Source organism: Pteropus vampyrus, unplaced genomic scaffold (assembly GCF_000151845.1).
Source record: "Pteropus vampyrus isolate Shadow unplaced genomic scaffold, Pvam_2.0 Scaffold755, whole genome shotgun sequence".
Taxonomy (NCBI): domain Eukaryota; kingdom Metazoa; phylum Chordata; class Mammalia; order Chiroptera; family Pteropodidae; genus Pteropus; species Pteropus vampyrus.
In genome coordinates this window covers 129,968-148,402 of record NW_011889536.1, presented here as the reverse complement: position 1 = coordinate 148,402, position 18,435 = coordinate 129,968, and the positions used below count along the sequence as shown (strand labels likewise).

Sequence of the window (18,435 nt, the reverse complement as noted above, 5' to 3'; positions counted from 1 at the left end):
CCTCAAAAAGAACCAAATAGAACTTCTAGAGATAAAAAAAAAACATACTGCAAGAGTTGAAAAATGAAATAGCAAGCTTGGGAAATAGAGTCGACCAAATGGAGGAAAGGATCAATGATATCGAAGACAGAAATCTAGAAATAAATCAGAAGGAAGAGGAGAGAAACCAAAGAATGAAAAATAATGAAAGAGAAATACAAGAACTAGCTGATACCATCAGGAGAGGAAACAAGAATAATGGGAATTCTCAAAGGCGAGGAAAAGGAACAGGGACTAGAAAGCATTTTTCAGACAAATAGTTGACGAGGATTTCCCAAATTGAAGGAATGAGCTAGAGCTTGGAATTCAAGAAGTCAATAGAACACCCAATTACCTCAACCCAAAAAAGCCTTCACCAAGACACATTGTATTAAAATTATCAAAAATCAATGACAAAGACAGAATTCTCAGGGCAACCAGGTAACTTATAAAAGAAAACCCATTAGATTATCCTCAGACTTCTCAGCACAAACCGTACAAGCCAGAAAGGAATGGAATCACATATTTAAACTATTAAAGGACTACCAGCTTAGAATAATGTATCCAGGTAAGCTCTCCTTTAGATATGAAGGAGAAATCAAGACCTTTTCAGACATATAAAAATTGAGGGAATTCTCCATTAGGAGGCCTGAACTGCAGGAAATACTGAAAGAGATCAGCTTACCTAAAATAAAATGACAAAAACAAACAAACAAACAAAACATAATTAGGAGTAAAGTGACTATCAGGCAAATAGAAGCAGAGGAGTGCAACCCTTACTAGGAACAGGGCATTATAAGCTTAAATAATAAAAAGAGAATTTCTACAGCAAGATAGTAATGAATGTTCAGCAAACATAGGGACAAATTGAGATAACAATGACTGAAAAGGAGAGGATTCGAAGATCCAAATTTGTAAAGGGGAGTGGAGATAAAGCACATGCAGAAGAAAATGGACAACTGTATATATATGTATAACTATCCTTTACATATTCATAATGGTAACCAAACACCAAAGACTTAGAACTGAAGTATGTAACATAAAACAAGAAGAACCAGAGGGAAAACCTGCAAAAGCCAACCAAAAAAACGAATACAGAAACACTGAGCTATCAGAAAGCAAAGATAAAATGGCTATAATAAGACCTCATATTTCAGTAATCACCCTAAACGTAAATGGACTGAACTCACCAATCAAAAGGCACAGAGTTGCAGAATTGATCAAAAAACAAAACCCAACCATATGCTGCCTCCAGGAGACACATTTCACCTCCAAAGACAAATATAGACTCAAAGTGAAAGGGTGGAAAATGATATTTCAAGCAAATGACATTCAGAGAAAAGCAAGAGTAGTGGAACTAATATCAGACGAAATAGACTTCAGACTAAAAAAGGTAAAGAAAGATACTGAGGGACACTTCATAAATAATAAAAGGAGTCATGCACCAAGAAGACATAACATTTATTAATATCTATGCTCCCATTCATAGGAACCCTGAAATACTAACAGAACTAAAGAGAGAAACAGACCAAAACATTATCGTAGTAGAGGACCTGAATACCCCACTGTTGGATATGGACAGGTCATCCAAACAAAGTCAATAAGGAAATAACATCCTTAAATGACACATTAGAGCACCTGGACATAATTGACATTTACAGAGCCTTCCATCCCAAAACAGCTGCTTATACATTCTTCTCTAGTGCACATGGAATAGTCTCAAGGATTGACCATGTGCTGGGACACAGCGATAGCCTCAACAAATATAAGATGGTTGAAATCATACGAACCATTTTCTCTGATCATAATGCTTTGAAACTAGAAATCAACTGCAAAAAGAAAGCAGTAAGAACCACAAATACATGGAGATTAAAGAACATGCTACTGAAGAATAACTGGGTCAGAGAAGAAATAAGAGATCAAGAGATACATAGAAACGAATGATAATGATAGTACAACATAACAAAACTTTTGGGACACGGCAAAAGCGGACATAAGAGGAAAGTTCATATCATTGCAGGCCTATCTTCAAAAACAAGAATGAACCCAAATAACCTAATGCTTCGTCTTAAAAAACTAGAAAAGGAAGAACAAATGAAGCCTAAAGCCAGCAGAAGGAAAGAAATAATCAAAATTAAAGCAGATATAAATGAAATTGAAAACAAACAAACAAAAAAACAATAGAAAAAAAATAAATGTAACAAAGGGCTGGTTCTTTGAGAAGCTTTATAAAATTGACAAATCCCTGGCTAGACTCACTAAAGAAAAAAGAAAAAGGACACAAACAAAATCAGGGAAGAAAGAGGGGAAATTATGACTGACATCACAGAAATACAAGAGATCATACAAGAATACTATGGAAAAGCACACAACACCAAATTTAATAACCTAAAAGAAATGTACAACCTTTTTACAATCCATTTATGATCAAAACACTAAACAAAATCAGTATAGAAGGAAAGTACTTTAACATAATAAAGGCCATATATGACAAACCTTCAGCCAACATTATACTTAATGGTGAATAACTAAAGACCTTCTAAGATCAGGAACAAGGCAAGGCTGTCCACTATCGCCACTGTTATTAAATATAACATTGGAGGTACTTGCAAGTGCAGTCAGACAAGAGAAAGACATAAAAGGCATCCAAAGAGGAAACACAGAAGTCAAACTCACTATTTGTGGATGACATGACTCTCTATATAGAAAACCCTAAAGACTCCACAAGAACACTACTAGAAACAAGAGGCAAATACAGTAAAGTCTCTAGATACAAAATCAATGTTCAAAAATCCATAGCGTTCCTATACTCTAAAAACGAAGTGTCAGAAAAAGAAGTGGAAAAAATAATTCCTTTTGCAGTTGCAACAAAAAGAATAAAATACCTAGGAATCAATTTAATGAAACATGTGAAGGACTGATAAAATGAAAACTATAAGATCCTATTAAAAGAAATTGAAGAAGATACACAAAAAAAAAAAATTGTACGGATATTCTGTGTTCCTGGATTGGAAGAGTCAACATAGTTCAAATGACTATATTACCTAAAGCATTATACATGTTTAATTCAATCCCCATGAAAATCCCGTTGGCATTTTTTAAAGAAATAGAACAAAAAATCATCAGATTTGTATGGAAGCACATAGTCCGAATCACCAAAGCCTTCCTGAGAAAAAAAGAACGAGGCTGGAGTCATCACTCTGCCCAACTTCAAATTACACTACAAAGTGACAGTAATCAAAACAGCATGGCATTGGCAGAAAAAAAAGACACACGAACCAGTGGAACAGAATCGAGAGTCCAGAAGTAAACCCATATTCATATGGGTAAATATTTTTCAACAAAAAAAATCCAGAAATATACAATGGAGAAAGGAAAGTTTCTTCATTAAATAATGCTGGGAAAACTGGAAAGCCACCTGCAAAAGAATGAAACTAGACTGTTGTTTATCACCACACACCAAAATTAACTCAGCGTGGATTAAAGACCTGAATATAAGACCTGAAACAATAAAATGCATAGAAGAAAACAGGAACGAAACTCAAGGACCTTGGATTTAAAGAGGATGTTATGAATTTGACCTCAAAAGCAAGGGAAGTAAAAGCTAAAATAAATGAATGAGACTACATCAAACTAAAAAGCTTCTGCTTAGCAAAAGAAACTGTCAGCTAGGTAAAGAGAGAACCATCTGAATGGGAAAATATATTTGCAATCTATGCCTCCGATAAGGACTTAATATCTAAAATATACAAAAAAACTCAAACAACTCAATAACAACAACAAAAACAAAAGATCCAATACAAAAAAGGGCAGAGAACCTGAACAGACACTTCTCCCTAGAGGACATACAAATGACCAATAAATATATGAAAAGATGCTCAACATTGCTAGCTGTTAGGGAAATGCAGGTCAAAACCACAATGAGATGCCATCTCACACCTGTTAGAATAGCTATTATCAACAGGACAAGTAATAACAAATATTGAAGAGGATGTGGAGAAAAATGCACCCTCATACACTGCTGGTGGGACTACAAATTGGTACAACCACTATGGAAAATAGTATGGAGCTTCCTCAAAAAACTGAGGGTTGATCCACCATATGATCCAGCAATCCCTCTACTGGGGATTTACCCCAAAGACTTCCCAAAGACTTGAAAACCCATATCCGAAAAGGTATTCGCACACTGATGTTCATAGCAGCATTATTCATAGTGGCCGGGACATGGAAGCAACCGAAGTATCCTACAATAAAGAAGATGTGGTGTGTATATACAATGGAATATTACTCAGCGATTAAGAAGAGATGAAATGCTGCCATTTGTGACAACATGGATAGACCTTGAGATAATAATGCTAAGCGAAATAATGAGACAGAAAAAGCTGAAAATGTCATGATATCACTTATACGTGGGATATAAACCTAAAAGCAGCACATGAACAGGACAAACAAACAGAGACTCATGGACATGGACAGTAGACTAGTGGTTACCAGAGGGGAGGGGATAGGTAGATGCAGTAAAGGGGGTCAAATATGTGGTGACAGAAAGAAATCTAACTATGGGAGGTGAATACACTGTGTAAATATATATATGCCTTACTGTTAAAGTGTACATATGAAACTTATTGGATTTCGTTAACCAGTGTCACCATAAATAAATAAATAAGTTATTGAAAAGGAAACAAAATATGAATAAAGAATGGCAGTAAGTACAAATTTGTTAAGAAATATTTCAAATGAAAAAGGATTAAATTCTCCATTCAGAAAATAGGATGGCTGAATGGATAAGAAAACAAGACCTTTATATAGGCTATCTAGAATAGACTCACTTCAGATTAAAAGGCACACAGACAGAAAGTAAAGGCATGGAAAAAGATATTTTATGATGGACCTAGAGGATATTGTGCTGAGTAGAGTCAGATAAAGACAAATCCCATGTGATTTCATGTACATGTGGAACAAAATAAACATTAAAAAAACCCACAATGACATTAAAACCAGAGGGTTACCAGAGGAGAGAAGGTTGGGGAGGTCAGTGAAAAACGAGGTAGGGATTAAGAAGTACAAATTGAAAGTTACAAAATAGTCATGGAGATATAAAGTATAGCATAAGGAAAATAGTTGGTAATAGTATAATTATGTACTGGTATCTTGAGTACTAGATCTTTTGGGGTGATCACTTTGTGAATTATATAGATGTCTCATCATTATATTGTATACCTAAACGAATATACTGTTGTATGCCAGTATAATTGAAAAATACATTAGTTAGTTAAATAAGTTTCAAGTATACAATTTAATAACATATATATAGTATATTGTGTGTTTACCACCCAAAGTTAAATTTCCTTCTGTCACCAAATATTTGACCCCTTTACCTGTACCTACTTTCCCCCCACCCCTCTTCCCTCTGGTAACCACTAATCTAATGTCCATGTCCTTGAATCTGTCATGTTTGTTGCTTTCAGTTTTATATCTCATATATAAGTGAAATCGTATGGTTTTCGACTTTTTCTGTCTGATTTATTTTGCTTAGCATTAGATTATCTCAGGTTCCATCCATGTTGTCACAAATGGTAATATTTTATCTTTTCTGTTGGCCGAGTAATATTCCATTGTATGTATGTACCACATATTCTTTATCCAATCATCTATTGTAGGACACTTTGGTTGCTTCTGTGTCTTGGTCACTGTGAATAATACTGCTATTAACATCAGGGTGCTTATATCTTTGTGGATAAATGTTTTCAGGTTTTTTATACAAATACCCAGAGCAGGATTTGCTGGGTCGTATGGTAATTCTATTCTCCATACTGTTTTCCATAGTGGCTGTCTCAATTTACATTCCCACCAACAGTGTATGAGGGCTCCTTTTCCCTCACAACCTCTCTCCAACACTTGTTATAATTTGTCCTGTTGATGATAGCCATTCTAACAGTTGTGAGGTGGTATTTCATTGTGATTTTGATTTGCATTTCCCTAATAGCTAGTGAAGTTGAGCATCTTTTCATATGTCTGTTGGCCATTTGTATGTCTTCTTGGGAGAAGTGTCTGTTCAGGTACTCTGCCCCTTTTTTTAATTGGGTCGTTTCTGTTTTCTGTTGAGTCATTCATATTAGCATGCAAACATTGTTCTCCTTTCTTAAGTAAATAAGCTTATATATGAATATGCTTGTAAATATCGGTATCTAAGTTCTCTTTACTTTATACAAGTACTTATATATATCTTAAAAAGTCGTTAGAGCTGTCTCATTTTTTGTTTGCATTTTTGTTTTAGCACCTGAAAGTTTCTGTTCCTGATGAAATATCCATAGATCTAGGTAAGTTTGGAGCATCAGTATCCTGGAGAATTACATCTCTTTAGATATGTAGCTCAGCTCATTTCAAAAGGTTTTATTTGTCACTAGTAGGTCATCTAAATCACAACAGAGAGTCTGTAATACATTTAAGAGTAAATGAAATCTGAATTTTGAGATGAAATACATGAATTGAATTGAAGAATTTCTTGTCTTACTCCAAGATAAGTTTGTACCAAATAGCATTGATATTTTGCCAGTTATAATGCACAGACTATACCTTTAGATCAATTAATTCCTTTTCTTTTTGCAGAAAAAAGAAGGCCCGAGCTTATTCCTGAGGATCTACATCGTCACTATATTCAAACTATGCAAGAGAGAGTCCATCCAGAAGTTCAGAGGCACTTGGAAGATTTTCGGTAAGTTTAGTAATAGATATCAGCTGATTTTGTTATTCCAAATTAATTTTCTTTTTAGGTAGGAAAAAGTTACACATTAAATTCTTGGCTTAGCATAAACTCTTTATCACTGTTATTAAAACATAATGAACATCTGGAGTCAAAGTGTTGGAGTGATACTGAGAGTTCATAGTTCCCATTTCATATGATTTCAAGATTTGAGCTTAGTACTACGTCTGTGCTAAGTGTGTTCCTTCAGGATATGTGTTCTGTCAAGTGATTGCATCTAGAATTTTTTTTCCTCTGTGACATTTTGCCTGTTGTTAGAAACTCATAGCTATGGAAACTCTGATGAAACATCTCCAGAGGGAGATAATTTTTCTCCTCAGGCTACCTCAAGAAATTTCTCTATTCCCTTCAGGCAGAAACGGAGCATGGGGCTGACCTTGGCTGAAAATGAACTGACTAAACTTGATGTAGAGCGAGATAAGGACCGGGTAACTCTGGAGAAGGAACGGGCATGTGCAGAACAGATTGTTGCCAAAATTGAAGAAGTGTTGTAAGTAACAGAAGTGTATGTAGAAATGCCCGCTCTACTGAGATGCTAATAATGCTGAAAGTACACTCTGAACAAATTTAGAAGGGGTATCAGATTGTGTCCATGGAGCTATTTATTTTGTCATAATACTTGAAAACTGCAATTTTTTATTTTTGCTAATATTTTAAAGTTTTTCAGTTTCTTTTTTAGGTTATTGGTAAAATGAGTTAGCTACAAAATTTCTGATCAAAAACAGGTTGAAGACTTTCGCTGGTTTCAATTCATAGGCTTTAGAAATATTTCTTGCTATAAAACATTTATAGTTGATGACATGAGTGTGAAAAGCATGTTGTTCCTTTAGAGATAAGAGGTTTTTTTGGAATTTTATTCCATGTGACAGAGATTTAGGATGGGTCTCAAAGCATCTGGCTCTGTTCTGTTGTTTCAGGTATCTGGGTTTAATAGCAACGCTTTTTATTGAACTTTAATAATTTGTTTTTAAATGTTTTTATTTTAGGATGACTGCTCAGGCTGTAGAAGAAGATAAGAGGTAATAGAATTGTTTTTTTCTACAGAATATTAAGAAAAAAAAGAAACTATCTTTTCTCCTATCAGCCCTAAATTACATTTTATTTCTTTTAACTTAAAAAAAATAGACTCTCTCCCTCTGCTGGTCTATTATTTTATTTGACTAATTTTCCAGTGTCTTGATTAGAATCCTTTTCTGTTTGCAATGAATAGATAATTCCTTATTTTTGACTTGACGATTGAATTCTAAGAATTCATCATTGAGGTTTCAGAAGTCTTTTTCTATCTTTATTCTACGCACTCTCCTTTTTCAGAAGTCTTATTTTACTTAATCCTTTCTCCTCCAGCTCAACAATGTTGTATGTTATTTTCATGTACATGAAACATTTGGGAGTAAAAGTAAAAGAACCTCGAAATTTGGAGCACAAACGGGGTCGGATTGGATTCCTTCCAAAAATCAAAGTAAGACTGGAATAATAACAGCATATTTAGGTCTCTGTGCTTCTTTACATTTGATTGCAGTGCTTTTCTTCTTCTTAATATTTACTTTTTCAGCACATTAGTGCTATGGTCCCTGTTCTCAAGAAACTCAAAATCTAGGGAGAAATCTAGAGATATGAACTAATTATTAGACAATATAAAAAGTGAAAATGATGTACACAGAGTGCCATCCCCAACTGTGTATGGCCTTATCCTTTTCTTTTATGATACCTATCACAGTTTGTAATTATTTGTGTTTTTGTTTAATTTTTGTTGGATTGCGAAGCTCTGTGAGGGCAAAGATCTCCTTCATCATTGTATCCCCAACTTTTAGCATAGTGCCTTTGCACATCATGAGCTTAGTAAATATTTGTTCAATGGATAGATATATGAATTGTTTAGAACAAGCTCACAGTAAGTGTTATAAAACCACGTTTTTATTTCCCAAAATTACCAGCTCTAAAGGGTCTGAAAAGATATCTTAAGTTTGTGTGTACACAGTCCTGTGTACACCGCCAACTTCTAGTGAGTACTATGTATGTGTGCATGTCTCATTTCCATTTAACCAATTGCTTTCAAATGACCATTGGAATTACATTTCTGTGTTTGAAAGCAACAAAAGAAATATACTGTTAAATATCTCTTATCTCTTCAATTATACCTCAACTCTAGCAAAGTATGAAGAAAGATAGGGAAGGCGAAGAAAAAGGGAAGCGAAGAGGATTCCCCAGTATCTTGGGACCCCCAAGGAGGCCAAGCCGTCATGACAATAGTGCAAGTATGTTAAAGTTTGAAATGCTTCATTCCTACCATTCCATGTGGCCTTTCATCAGAAGCTCATTTAGCTAGAATGAATTGCTGGAGAAGGGTGTTCTTAACATGATTCCATTGAACTTGCAATGTGCCTTGCTTCTATTCAGTGTTATTTCTGTACTAAATTCCTCCATATGGCTACATAATTGTCACAAACATCTTTCATGGCAGTAGAGTATCCCATCAGTTATCCGTAACACAATTTATTTACCTATTCTGATTTTGTTTGCATTCAAGTTCTGATAAATTAAAAAAAAGTGCATAGATCTTTCCACCATACATTGTTTAATCTCTTTATACATGTATTATTTACTCTTTCCATAATCTACAATTTCTTCACCTCTCTATTGTGCTTTATTTCATGATGTCCTTCTACCCTCAGGCCTAATGGAGAGAGATCAGCCCACTGGAGAAATGGGGACAGTGATACTATGGGGAGAAACTAGGTCATGTTGTAGTCCACAACTCAGTACCACATTTGAATATATTGACATGGTCGGAATGGGGATGGTGTTGTGATACAGTGATACTGAATGTCCTACACAATGAGAAATTCTCACTCAAGTGCCATTAGGGCTCTTGTTGAACAACACTGAGAAGATGAAGGAAATTTTTAGAGAAGAGGTTGAGGAGATGGAGCATTTCACAGAGGCTGACCACAAGGGATACTCAAAAAGAATTTTTGGAATTAAGGAAGGATGACTTTTAGGATTAGTGATGTGTGAAGATGTACAGTTCTGTGGGAGATGATGACCTAAGAGTTTTTAGTTTCTTATAGTGACTTATGTGAACAGGGATAATGAGCAGGATAGGAATTAGTCTGGGTTGTCTCTAAGGCATATTGTAATGATGAAGTTGTGTTAGAAGTGAGGAGATTCTAAGAGCTCATAGAGCTAAAAGGCTTCATCTTCATTCTTACAAATAAATACAGCTTCATATCTTTGTCTCTCAGCATTCCTTCTTTCACTACCTACCATTGCTCTTCTCATCTCCTTTTCTCATGACTCACCTTCCTCTACCTCCTTTCTCTTCCTTCATCTTCCACCATCTCCCTCCTTTTTCTTATTATCCCTCCATCTTCTTCCCTCCTCTACCTTCCTCTGCCTTGCTCTCTCCTTTCTGTCTCATTTTTTTCATTTTTCTTCCTTTCCTTCCCTTTCTTCCTCATTAATCTTATTTTTTTTATTAATCTCATATATTTCAGACATTTTTCTAGATCCTTATATCTTTTTTTTTAGTTGTTTTGCAACGCAAATTGTTGACTTTCTTTTCAGTTGGCAGAGCCATGGAACTACAAAAACAGCGCCACCCTAAGCACTTATCCACACCCTCATCTGTGGGTCCTGAATCTCAAGACTCTGCTAAGTTGCGCCAGAGTGGGTTAGCAAGTGAAGGAGCAGACACTGGATACCTGCCAGCCACTTCTGTATCCTCTATGGCTTCAGGAGCCACTCTGTCCCAGGAAGGAGGAAAAGAGAATGATATGGGTAAGCAGTAGTTCAACTTAACTAAGTATCATGATTCTAAAACAATCACACTAACTAGGAGATAGAACAGCAGATTATTTTAAATAAGACTGAGTCCTAGTTAAATTTAGTTTTAACATTTAAATATTCTATAACTAGTGACAGATCTGTTCCGAATGATAATTTTAAGTTCTCTTTAATTCAAAAAACATTTACTGAGCTTTCTGTTACAAATTAGTTTCATACCAGATACGAGCATACATACAATAATTATACATAGATTCTTGCCCCATTACAGCTTAGTCTCATGGGATGGTAGTCACACACACACACACACACACACACACACACACACACACACACACACATTCAAATTTTGCTAGTCCAATAGATGAAAGATAAAGGGAGTATTGAATGGACTAGTCAGTGGTTAGGGACAGATGTGGGGGGTGGTTCTAAAGAAAACTTTAAAAATGAGAGATAACCAGAGAGGTTTTTTTAAAAGCTAGAGGGAAACCAGTTGTGAGGAAGAGGTTTATTGAAGATGCAGGAAATTGTATAACCAATAGAACAAAGTTTTGAGAAGGAGAGAGATGAGGTGCAGAGTATATGTGGAAGCCAAGGTTATTACCTGAGAGTGAGACTTTAGTGAAAAGGACAAGGAGATTTAAAGAGTAAACAAAGAGATGAGGTAGTTGTAGATAATTAGGAAAAGAGCTTATTACCATATTTATACTTGTTGTAATGAGTTTCTTAAGCAAGCGAGCTGAGAGAATAGGTGGTTTTATTTGGAGAAGGGAATGGCTATCTATATTAGATAGAAGTAGGGGGGTGACATTTGGAGAAAAATCTGGAGAAATTCACTAATACATAATTCTGAAATGTTGGATTAAGTACATACATTAATTCATGGCTCCTTTGTCCCACCGAAATAAAAACATGGTAGATAACAAATAAATAAAAACCATAAAGAGAAAGGAAGTAGAGGAAGAGAAGATGTTATCAACAAATAAGATCGCAACAAATTTTCTGGAGATTGAAAGAAGAGTGGTTTGATAGGTAAAACAACATAGAAGAAACTGGAGCCCATAATTTCTTTAAGAAGACCAAGGTGGGAGCCAGTCTGCCAATTAGAACCCTGGAGAGACTTTAGGCTCAGAGTTGGCATGTGTCATGGAGTACATGAGTAAGAAGTAAAACTGAAAATGATGAATTATTTGAAGATCTGTAATCAAAAGTTATGTCAGCAGTTTCTGACTCTTGCATTGTAGAATATAGTAGTATGTCATTTATGTACCAGGAAAAAACGAGTCTGCTCTTTTTTAGGGAAGTTGAAAGAATTATGTAAGGATAGTTAAGTTCTCCACAGTATTATGCCCTGGAGTTCTAACATTCGGGGGCCTAAAACCTGAAAGTAGGCATGCCAGGGACTCACCCTGCGCTGAGAGCTTCAAACTGAAATGGACCTACATCCACGTAACAGCAAAAAAAAAAGCCAAATCATCTACCTGATCTTGCATTCTTAAATATGAATAGGATTACTCACTCTGGCAAAATGTGCTTGTTAGAGTCAAGATCTCAGGTAATACATAATGTCAAGCATGTTAGACAGTGGCATAAAAAAGAGAACACAAAATGAATAGAAAAACTGCCCCTAGCAGAAAAAATTAATTTTGATAATAGATAGGAACTTAAAAAAAACCCCTCAAATTAAATTGTATACTTGGGGAAAATAAAGAAGTTATTATATCTATAAAACAAGAATAGGATGCTATGAAAAAGAAGTGTCCCAAGACCAAAAAAAACTTTTAAAAACTACTACATATGGCACTGTAATGTCATATTAGTTATCAATTGTTGTGTAATTAATTACCCCAAAACTTAAAGCTTAACACAGAAAACATTTATTATCTCACATTTTTGAAGTGTAAAAAATTCGAGAGCAGCTTAGGTGGGCAGTTTTGGGTTGGGGTGTCTCATAAGGTTGCTGACAAGATGTCGACCAGTCATTTAAAAGCTTAATTGAGTGTAAGAGACCTACTTCCATACTCACACAGGTGGCTGGTAACAGAAAGGTCTTAGTTCCTTGCTGGAAGCCTCAATTCCTTACCACATGGGCAGAAGCCCCAATGCCTTTTTTGACTTAGTGTCTGTCGGTGCACACTGTCACTTCAGCAGGTCACTAAATCTAGCCACACTCAAGAAGAGAAGAATTAGTCTCCACCCCTTTAGAGAGGAGTATCAAAGAATTTGTGGACATATTTTTAAACTGCTATGATTGCTAATATTTAAAGAAAAAAATAAAAATGAAGTCAAGGAAATATTTCAGAATATATATCAGAAATATCACATAAAATTGGAAATAAGAATTATGTAGAGAACCACTACAGAGGTTCAACATCTGTCTCACAAAACATCAGTAGAGGAAAAATGGAGGAGAGGCAGTTAGAGAAATGACTTAAGAAAGCTTCTCAGAGTTAAAAGAGAATACATATCTTTAGATAGAAAGAGAGCTCACTGGGAACTAACTACAGTGAATAGTAATAAAAATAAAAGATCTGTACCTAAAAGGTCTTTGGAAATTTCAGTGCACCAGAGATCAAGAAAAAGAATCCTAAAAGCTATTAAGAGAAAGAAAATGGGGATTATGCTGCATCACATTTCTCATTTTACCACTAGGTACTTGAAAACAAAGGAGCAATGCCTTTAACTTGCTGAAAGAAAATGATATTAAACTTAGAATTCTGTATTCATCCAAACTATCCATCAAATATTATGAAAGATGTAAGACATTTTCAGGTGTGCCAGAATTCAGAGTTTACCTGAAAAGTACCTTTTATTGAAAATTATTTGAAGATACCACTCCAATAAAATGAGAGAAAATTTTAAGAAAGAAAATGTCATGGAATCCAAGAAACAATGGAAACTACCCAGGAAAGTAGTGAAGGGCAGTTCTAGGATGATAATTGTGTCACAGGCCAAGGGAGCATCTGTTCCACATTGCAACACAAGAACATAGGGGATAAGCAAAATGCAATTCCAAGCATTATTATGAAGTAGCAAATGAAAAAATTTGAAACTTGATAAAACTATATTACTTTGATAGTAATAATAAAAAAAAAGTTTCTGGACATATTTTCAAACTGCTATAACTGACAATGTTTAAAGAAATATAATTAGAAAAAAAATAGTCCCTAAAAATGAAGTCAAGGAAATATTTCAGAATGTATATCAGAAATATCACATAGAAATTGGAGAGAGAAGAATTATATAGAGAGAATCACTTCAGAGGTCCGACATCTATCCCTTTTACAAAACATCAGTATAGGAAATGGAGAGGCAGTATTGTTCAGAAAGTTATGATTTTAAACATGAAGCAGAATAAAAAGTAACATAATCATAAAGTAATTAATGGAAGGTATGTCTTTAATATTCTGTTTCAAGTGGCCCAGGAATTCCATCATTGCACCAGTAGAAAAGAAAGTATAGTCCTAACTAGCATACTTCTTAACTTGGCAGAAATAATATGTATATGTATGTCGTATATTATATATGACAATATAAGCATTATGTTGGTTTTCAGACTTAGAATCAGCCTATTGGCAAAGCACAGAATATTTAGTTGTGCCTCCAGATCAGAATGGAAATGCAAAAAACTCTCCTAATGATGTGAGTAAAACTGTAGTTGAAAGAAATGAAGGTAGAGGGAAAGAAATATAATTAGAAGGAAAGATATGTGCATTAAATACCTAATCTGACATAGAAGAGAGTTAAGATTCAAACTCCTCGATGGAACAAAAATACAGATATAATTATATTGTTTCGACTTAGGTAATAACCAATTAACCCAACTAATAGTAATAATACAGTTATTAAACACCAGGAAAAAAATGAGAAGAAAGTGAAGGTGGGAAGCATAAATGAGCAATATCCTCAGAGAGGGAGGAAAACTTAGGTATTACCTAAAGATAACAAATCAAGAAAAAGAACTATGAGGTTATTATTTATTGCTGGATCACCATAATAACTAAAATTTGAATGAAAAAGATTGAGGTAAAAAGGATAAGGTGAGAGAATGTTTCTTCTCATCATACACCATTCTGAGTTGTTGGCATCTCTGATGTTGGTTTCTAAAAGTTGTTTAAAAATGATTTCCCTGTTTACTTTTTAGTGCATTTTAAAGTTTTACATAATAGAATTTTGATTCTAGCTAACCCACAGTTATTTAAATATGAATGTGGCTGTAGATTAGGTTGAAGCTCTTTTGGGACTAATTTCCTCTTTTGTAATTATCATCTTTATTAAGTATTAACACCAATCGAATGTCTGACTTTTGTCTTTTCAGGATCAAAGCAAGTTGGAGAAACATCAGCATCTGGAGACTCCTTAGATGGCACACCTCGTACTTCCAATACCATCTTCGATTTTCTACCTCCTCCATTAGATCAAGTTCAGGAGGAGGAATGGGAAGTAGAAAGGTAATTCAGTGATAACTTAGGTTTAGATTTTGAACACTGCTTAAAATTTTTGATTGTATAGTATCGCTATACTTTGTGGTTTTTCCCGCATGTGGTTTTTGGGGAAGGAATTAGAACTTATATTGGTAGTAAATAGTAAATAGGTAACTGAAATTTTTTCAATTTATTTGACATTAAATCTTATAATATCCGGAAGAATTATCAGCCACTGTAGTTAACCCAGTTTTGAGTATCTTTGTCATAAATTTCTCGATTATCATACTGTTTTTATGTTTACTCTTTATTCTCCATTGTTTTAGGAAGACTGAGCATGGGACACCAAAGGCCTTTCGAAAGTAAGTAATCCTAAAGTAGCTTTTAATAGAGGCATATTTTAAGAAATACATCCCCCCTCCTCAAAGTCCTAATTTAAAAGGAAAAGAAACTTTGGTCAAGAAGGCAAAGTAGGTAAATGCTGTGCTCACCTCCTCCCACGACCACATCAAATTAGAACTAAATTATAAAACAAGCATCATTTAGAACCACCTTAAGACTAGTTGAACAGAAGTCCTGTACCTAATATTGTATGTCAACTATAATTGAAAAAAATTTTTAACTTTAAAAATTTACTGTACAAAAATCTTGGATAGTATAAAAGAAAGTTCTTAATAAATCACTTGAAAGATAGAGGTGTGTGTAGCACATGTAAAATATTTTGTAAGAGCAAGTATTTTAGGTTCTGTGCTAAGCAATAACTCAGAAATCTGACTGATTTATCATAATGTAAAACTTAAAGTTACTTTGCATTGCCCATCTGATATCCTCAAATATTATTATTTTTTTTTAAATTAGGTTCGACAGCCTAGCTTTTGGAGAAAGTCAAAGTGAAGATGAACAATTTGAAAATGACTTAGAGACAGATCCACCTAACTGGCAACAGCTCGTTAGTCGAGAAGTGTTATTGAGACTGAAACCTTGTGAGATCAAAAGACAGGAAGTAATTAATGGTGAGTTTATTTAGTAATTGTTGTTATTGTTTACATATATTGAGTTTTATTAGAGAAAAAAATTTCTGAGCCTTGGTGTTTGCTTCAAATTTTCCGCTTGCCTTTTTTAAACATAGGGGAAATTAAGCTACATAGATGATTCTTGAACTTTCCAATCCAAAAAAATGCAGGTGATTTTATGGTTCTTACTGATAATTTAAAAGGAAATGGTGTTTAGCCTTCGGGATATTTAAGATTCATAGCATTATAGGTCTTAAACTTGAAAGGTTATTGAGAAAACATTTGCCCCATATCTTTACTTTCAGGCTAAGTTTATTTTATGTATAGATTATAAATGAGACTGCTAAGACTCAAATCGATTGGTTAAATTAGTCAAGATCATACAGCCGATAAGTGATAGGGAGAAAATGAGGATCCAGGTCAGGTCTTCTTTTATCCTAGTGCATATTCTTTATTTTACTCAAACATGGATGTACAGAAATGTGACATGGATGCCATGCCCTCTGTCATTTTTAGGCTGTGATTGGAATAAATATCCTTTCTGTCCCTGATAACATTGAGACAGTGAAATTAAAAGTCTGGCCTCAGAAGTGAAGGTTTATAGGCAAATTAAGTACTGTTATTTCTGAGGAGGGCTCAATTTAAGAGCTATATGATGCTTGGGCTTACAGTTTTCTAATGTTGTAGTTGTGATTGGTGGGTATGATTGTAGAAAGATAGGTTAGTTTTGGAGTACACTGTTAACTTTTAAGTACAAAATAGTTTTGAGTGATGTTTTTCATTTGCCAGTATTAAACTCTGAGAGCCAGTATGTGGGAGAGTTCTATGGAATCAAGAAAATGACTTCGGAGATACTACATCTTTTCTAAACTATAAATAATTATAACTTTTTGCTACTTAATTTCAGCTAAAGCCTTTGGTCCCATGGAATTATTTTAAGTAAAGCAACATTTTATATTTCCTTTTTTTCTGATTAGAATTGTTTTACACTGAAAGAGCTCATGTTCGAACACTGAAGGTTCTTGATCAAGTGTTCTATCAGCGAGTGTCTAGAGAAGGAATTCTGTCACCTTCAGAACTACGGAAAATTTTTTCAAACTTGGAAGATATTCTTCAACTTCACAGTAAGAGAAATTGACTCTGAACTTTGTCCCTAATATTCCCAATAGATAAAAGATCGTGAGTATATAAAGGTACTATAACACTAAAATCTTGTAAATGTATCCATGTTAGCATTCCTGAAATTATATAATTATATATGAGCACATAACATAAAGAAATGATTGGAACTTTGAATTGTACCCCACTTCCTACCCCATACCAGCCTTTTATATACAAAGTGTTAACACAGGACTTAGGTAGGTTCTAATGTCAGTGTCTAAAATGAAAATCATAAGTAATCAAAATTACCCTTGAAAATTTCTTATCAATTATAGTGTATATGTTTTTAAAAATATGTATCCCATATGATAATGTATGTATAAGTGTATTTTGAAAATAGTAATATACAGTATATAATCCCATAATGGGATTATAATCAGGAATTAAGTTATTTTATTATTTTTTTTTTACTTGGAACACTTGAGTAAATATATAAAAATTATACCTTGCTGGCTTTCCCTGGTCGTTCTCACCTAGGACCTTGCAGACAGTAGTATCCGATCCTCTCTTTATCAGTCATTGTTTGTCCATAACCCTTTATTTTAATCTTTCTTTCATCAAGGATTCTATCACTGCCGACCAGATTGATGCCTTTTACTTCTTTGGGGGTGATTTTAGGTTTCACCAGCATGCATTGAAAGTTCAGGCTTGATTATATCCATTGTCTGTGAACATACACATTTGAAAGGAGCAGTAGGCAGAAACTATTTAAATTTAAGTTCTTTATAAGCACAGGTATAGACTGAGTCTTGAAGTTAAATGCACATTTGATATGCATATCCTGTATGTAGTATGCTATTTTCCACATTGTTTTATTCTTTGCCACCTGTTTTTCAGATAGAGTTCACAAATATCTAGATGTATAAGAATTGTGTACAGATTTACATTTAAGATTAAAGCAACTATACTACTCTGATAATCCTTCTTTTGAAAATTTAAGTTCTTGGTACTACCAGTAAAAGTAACTCAGCCTGAAATGAGTATATGCTTATTTTTTTTCCATTTTATTTTTCCCTTTTAGTTGGATTGAATGAGCAAATGAAGGCTATTCGAAAGAGGAATGAGACTTCTGTTATTGATCAAATTGGGGAAGAGTTGTTGACCTGGGTAAGGAAATTTGCTATTTTACTTTAATATTTTTATAGACACGTGGTGATCAGACTCAAGATTAAGTGATTAACCTTTTTAAATATACAAACTCATTCATTTTGCAAAGCCAGTATAAAGATAAAAGGAGTCCAGAGTGTATATTCTCTTAGTAATGTCTTCTAAT

The 18,435-nt window shown here is 34.3% G+C and overlaps 1 protein-coding gene across 4 annotated transcripts in view; it reads left to right on the top strand.

Annotated features, from left to right (window-relative positions):
- Window positions 1-18,435, top strand: part of ARHGEF12 (Rho guanine nucleotide exchange factor 12) — a 148,086-nt gene that overhangs the window by 101,287 nt on the left and 28,364 nt on the right. For all 4 annotated transcript variants that reach the window (XM_023526248.1, XM_023526249.1, XM_011385706.2 and 1 more), the window contains 12 exons: window positions 6,296-6,338; window positions 6,628-6,733; window positions 7,134-7,271; window positions 7,768-7,800; window positions 8,126-8,240; window positions 8,931-9,036; window positions 10,346-10,558; window positions 14,883-15,015; window positions 15,315-15,350; window positions 15,847-16,001; window positions 16,979-17,125; window positions 18,184-18,269. In XM_023526248.1, the coding sequence (XP_023382016.1) occupies window positions 6,296-6,338; window positions 6,628-6,733; window positions 7,134-7,271; window positions 7,768-7,800; window positions 8,126-8,240; window positions 8,931-9,036; window positions 10,346-10,558; window positions 14,883-15,015; window positions 15,315-15,350; window positions 15,847-16,001; window positions 16,979-17,125; window positions 18,184-18,269 (1,311 nt within the window). The remainder of the gene's footprint in view (window positions 1-6,295; window positions 6,339-6,627; window positions 6,734-7,133; window positions 7,272-7,767; window positions 7,801-8,125; window positions 8,241-8,930; window positions 9,037-10,345; window positions 10,559-14,882; window positions 15,016-15,314; window positions 15,351-15,846; window positions 16,002-16,978; window positions 17,126-18,183; window positions 18,270-18,435) is intronic.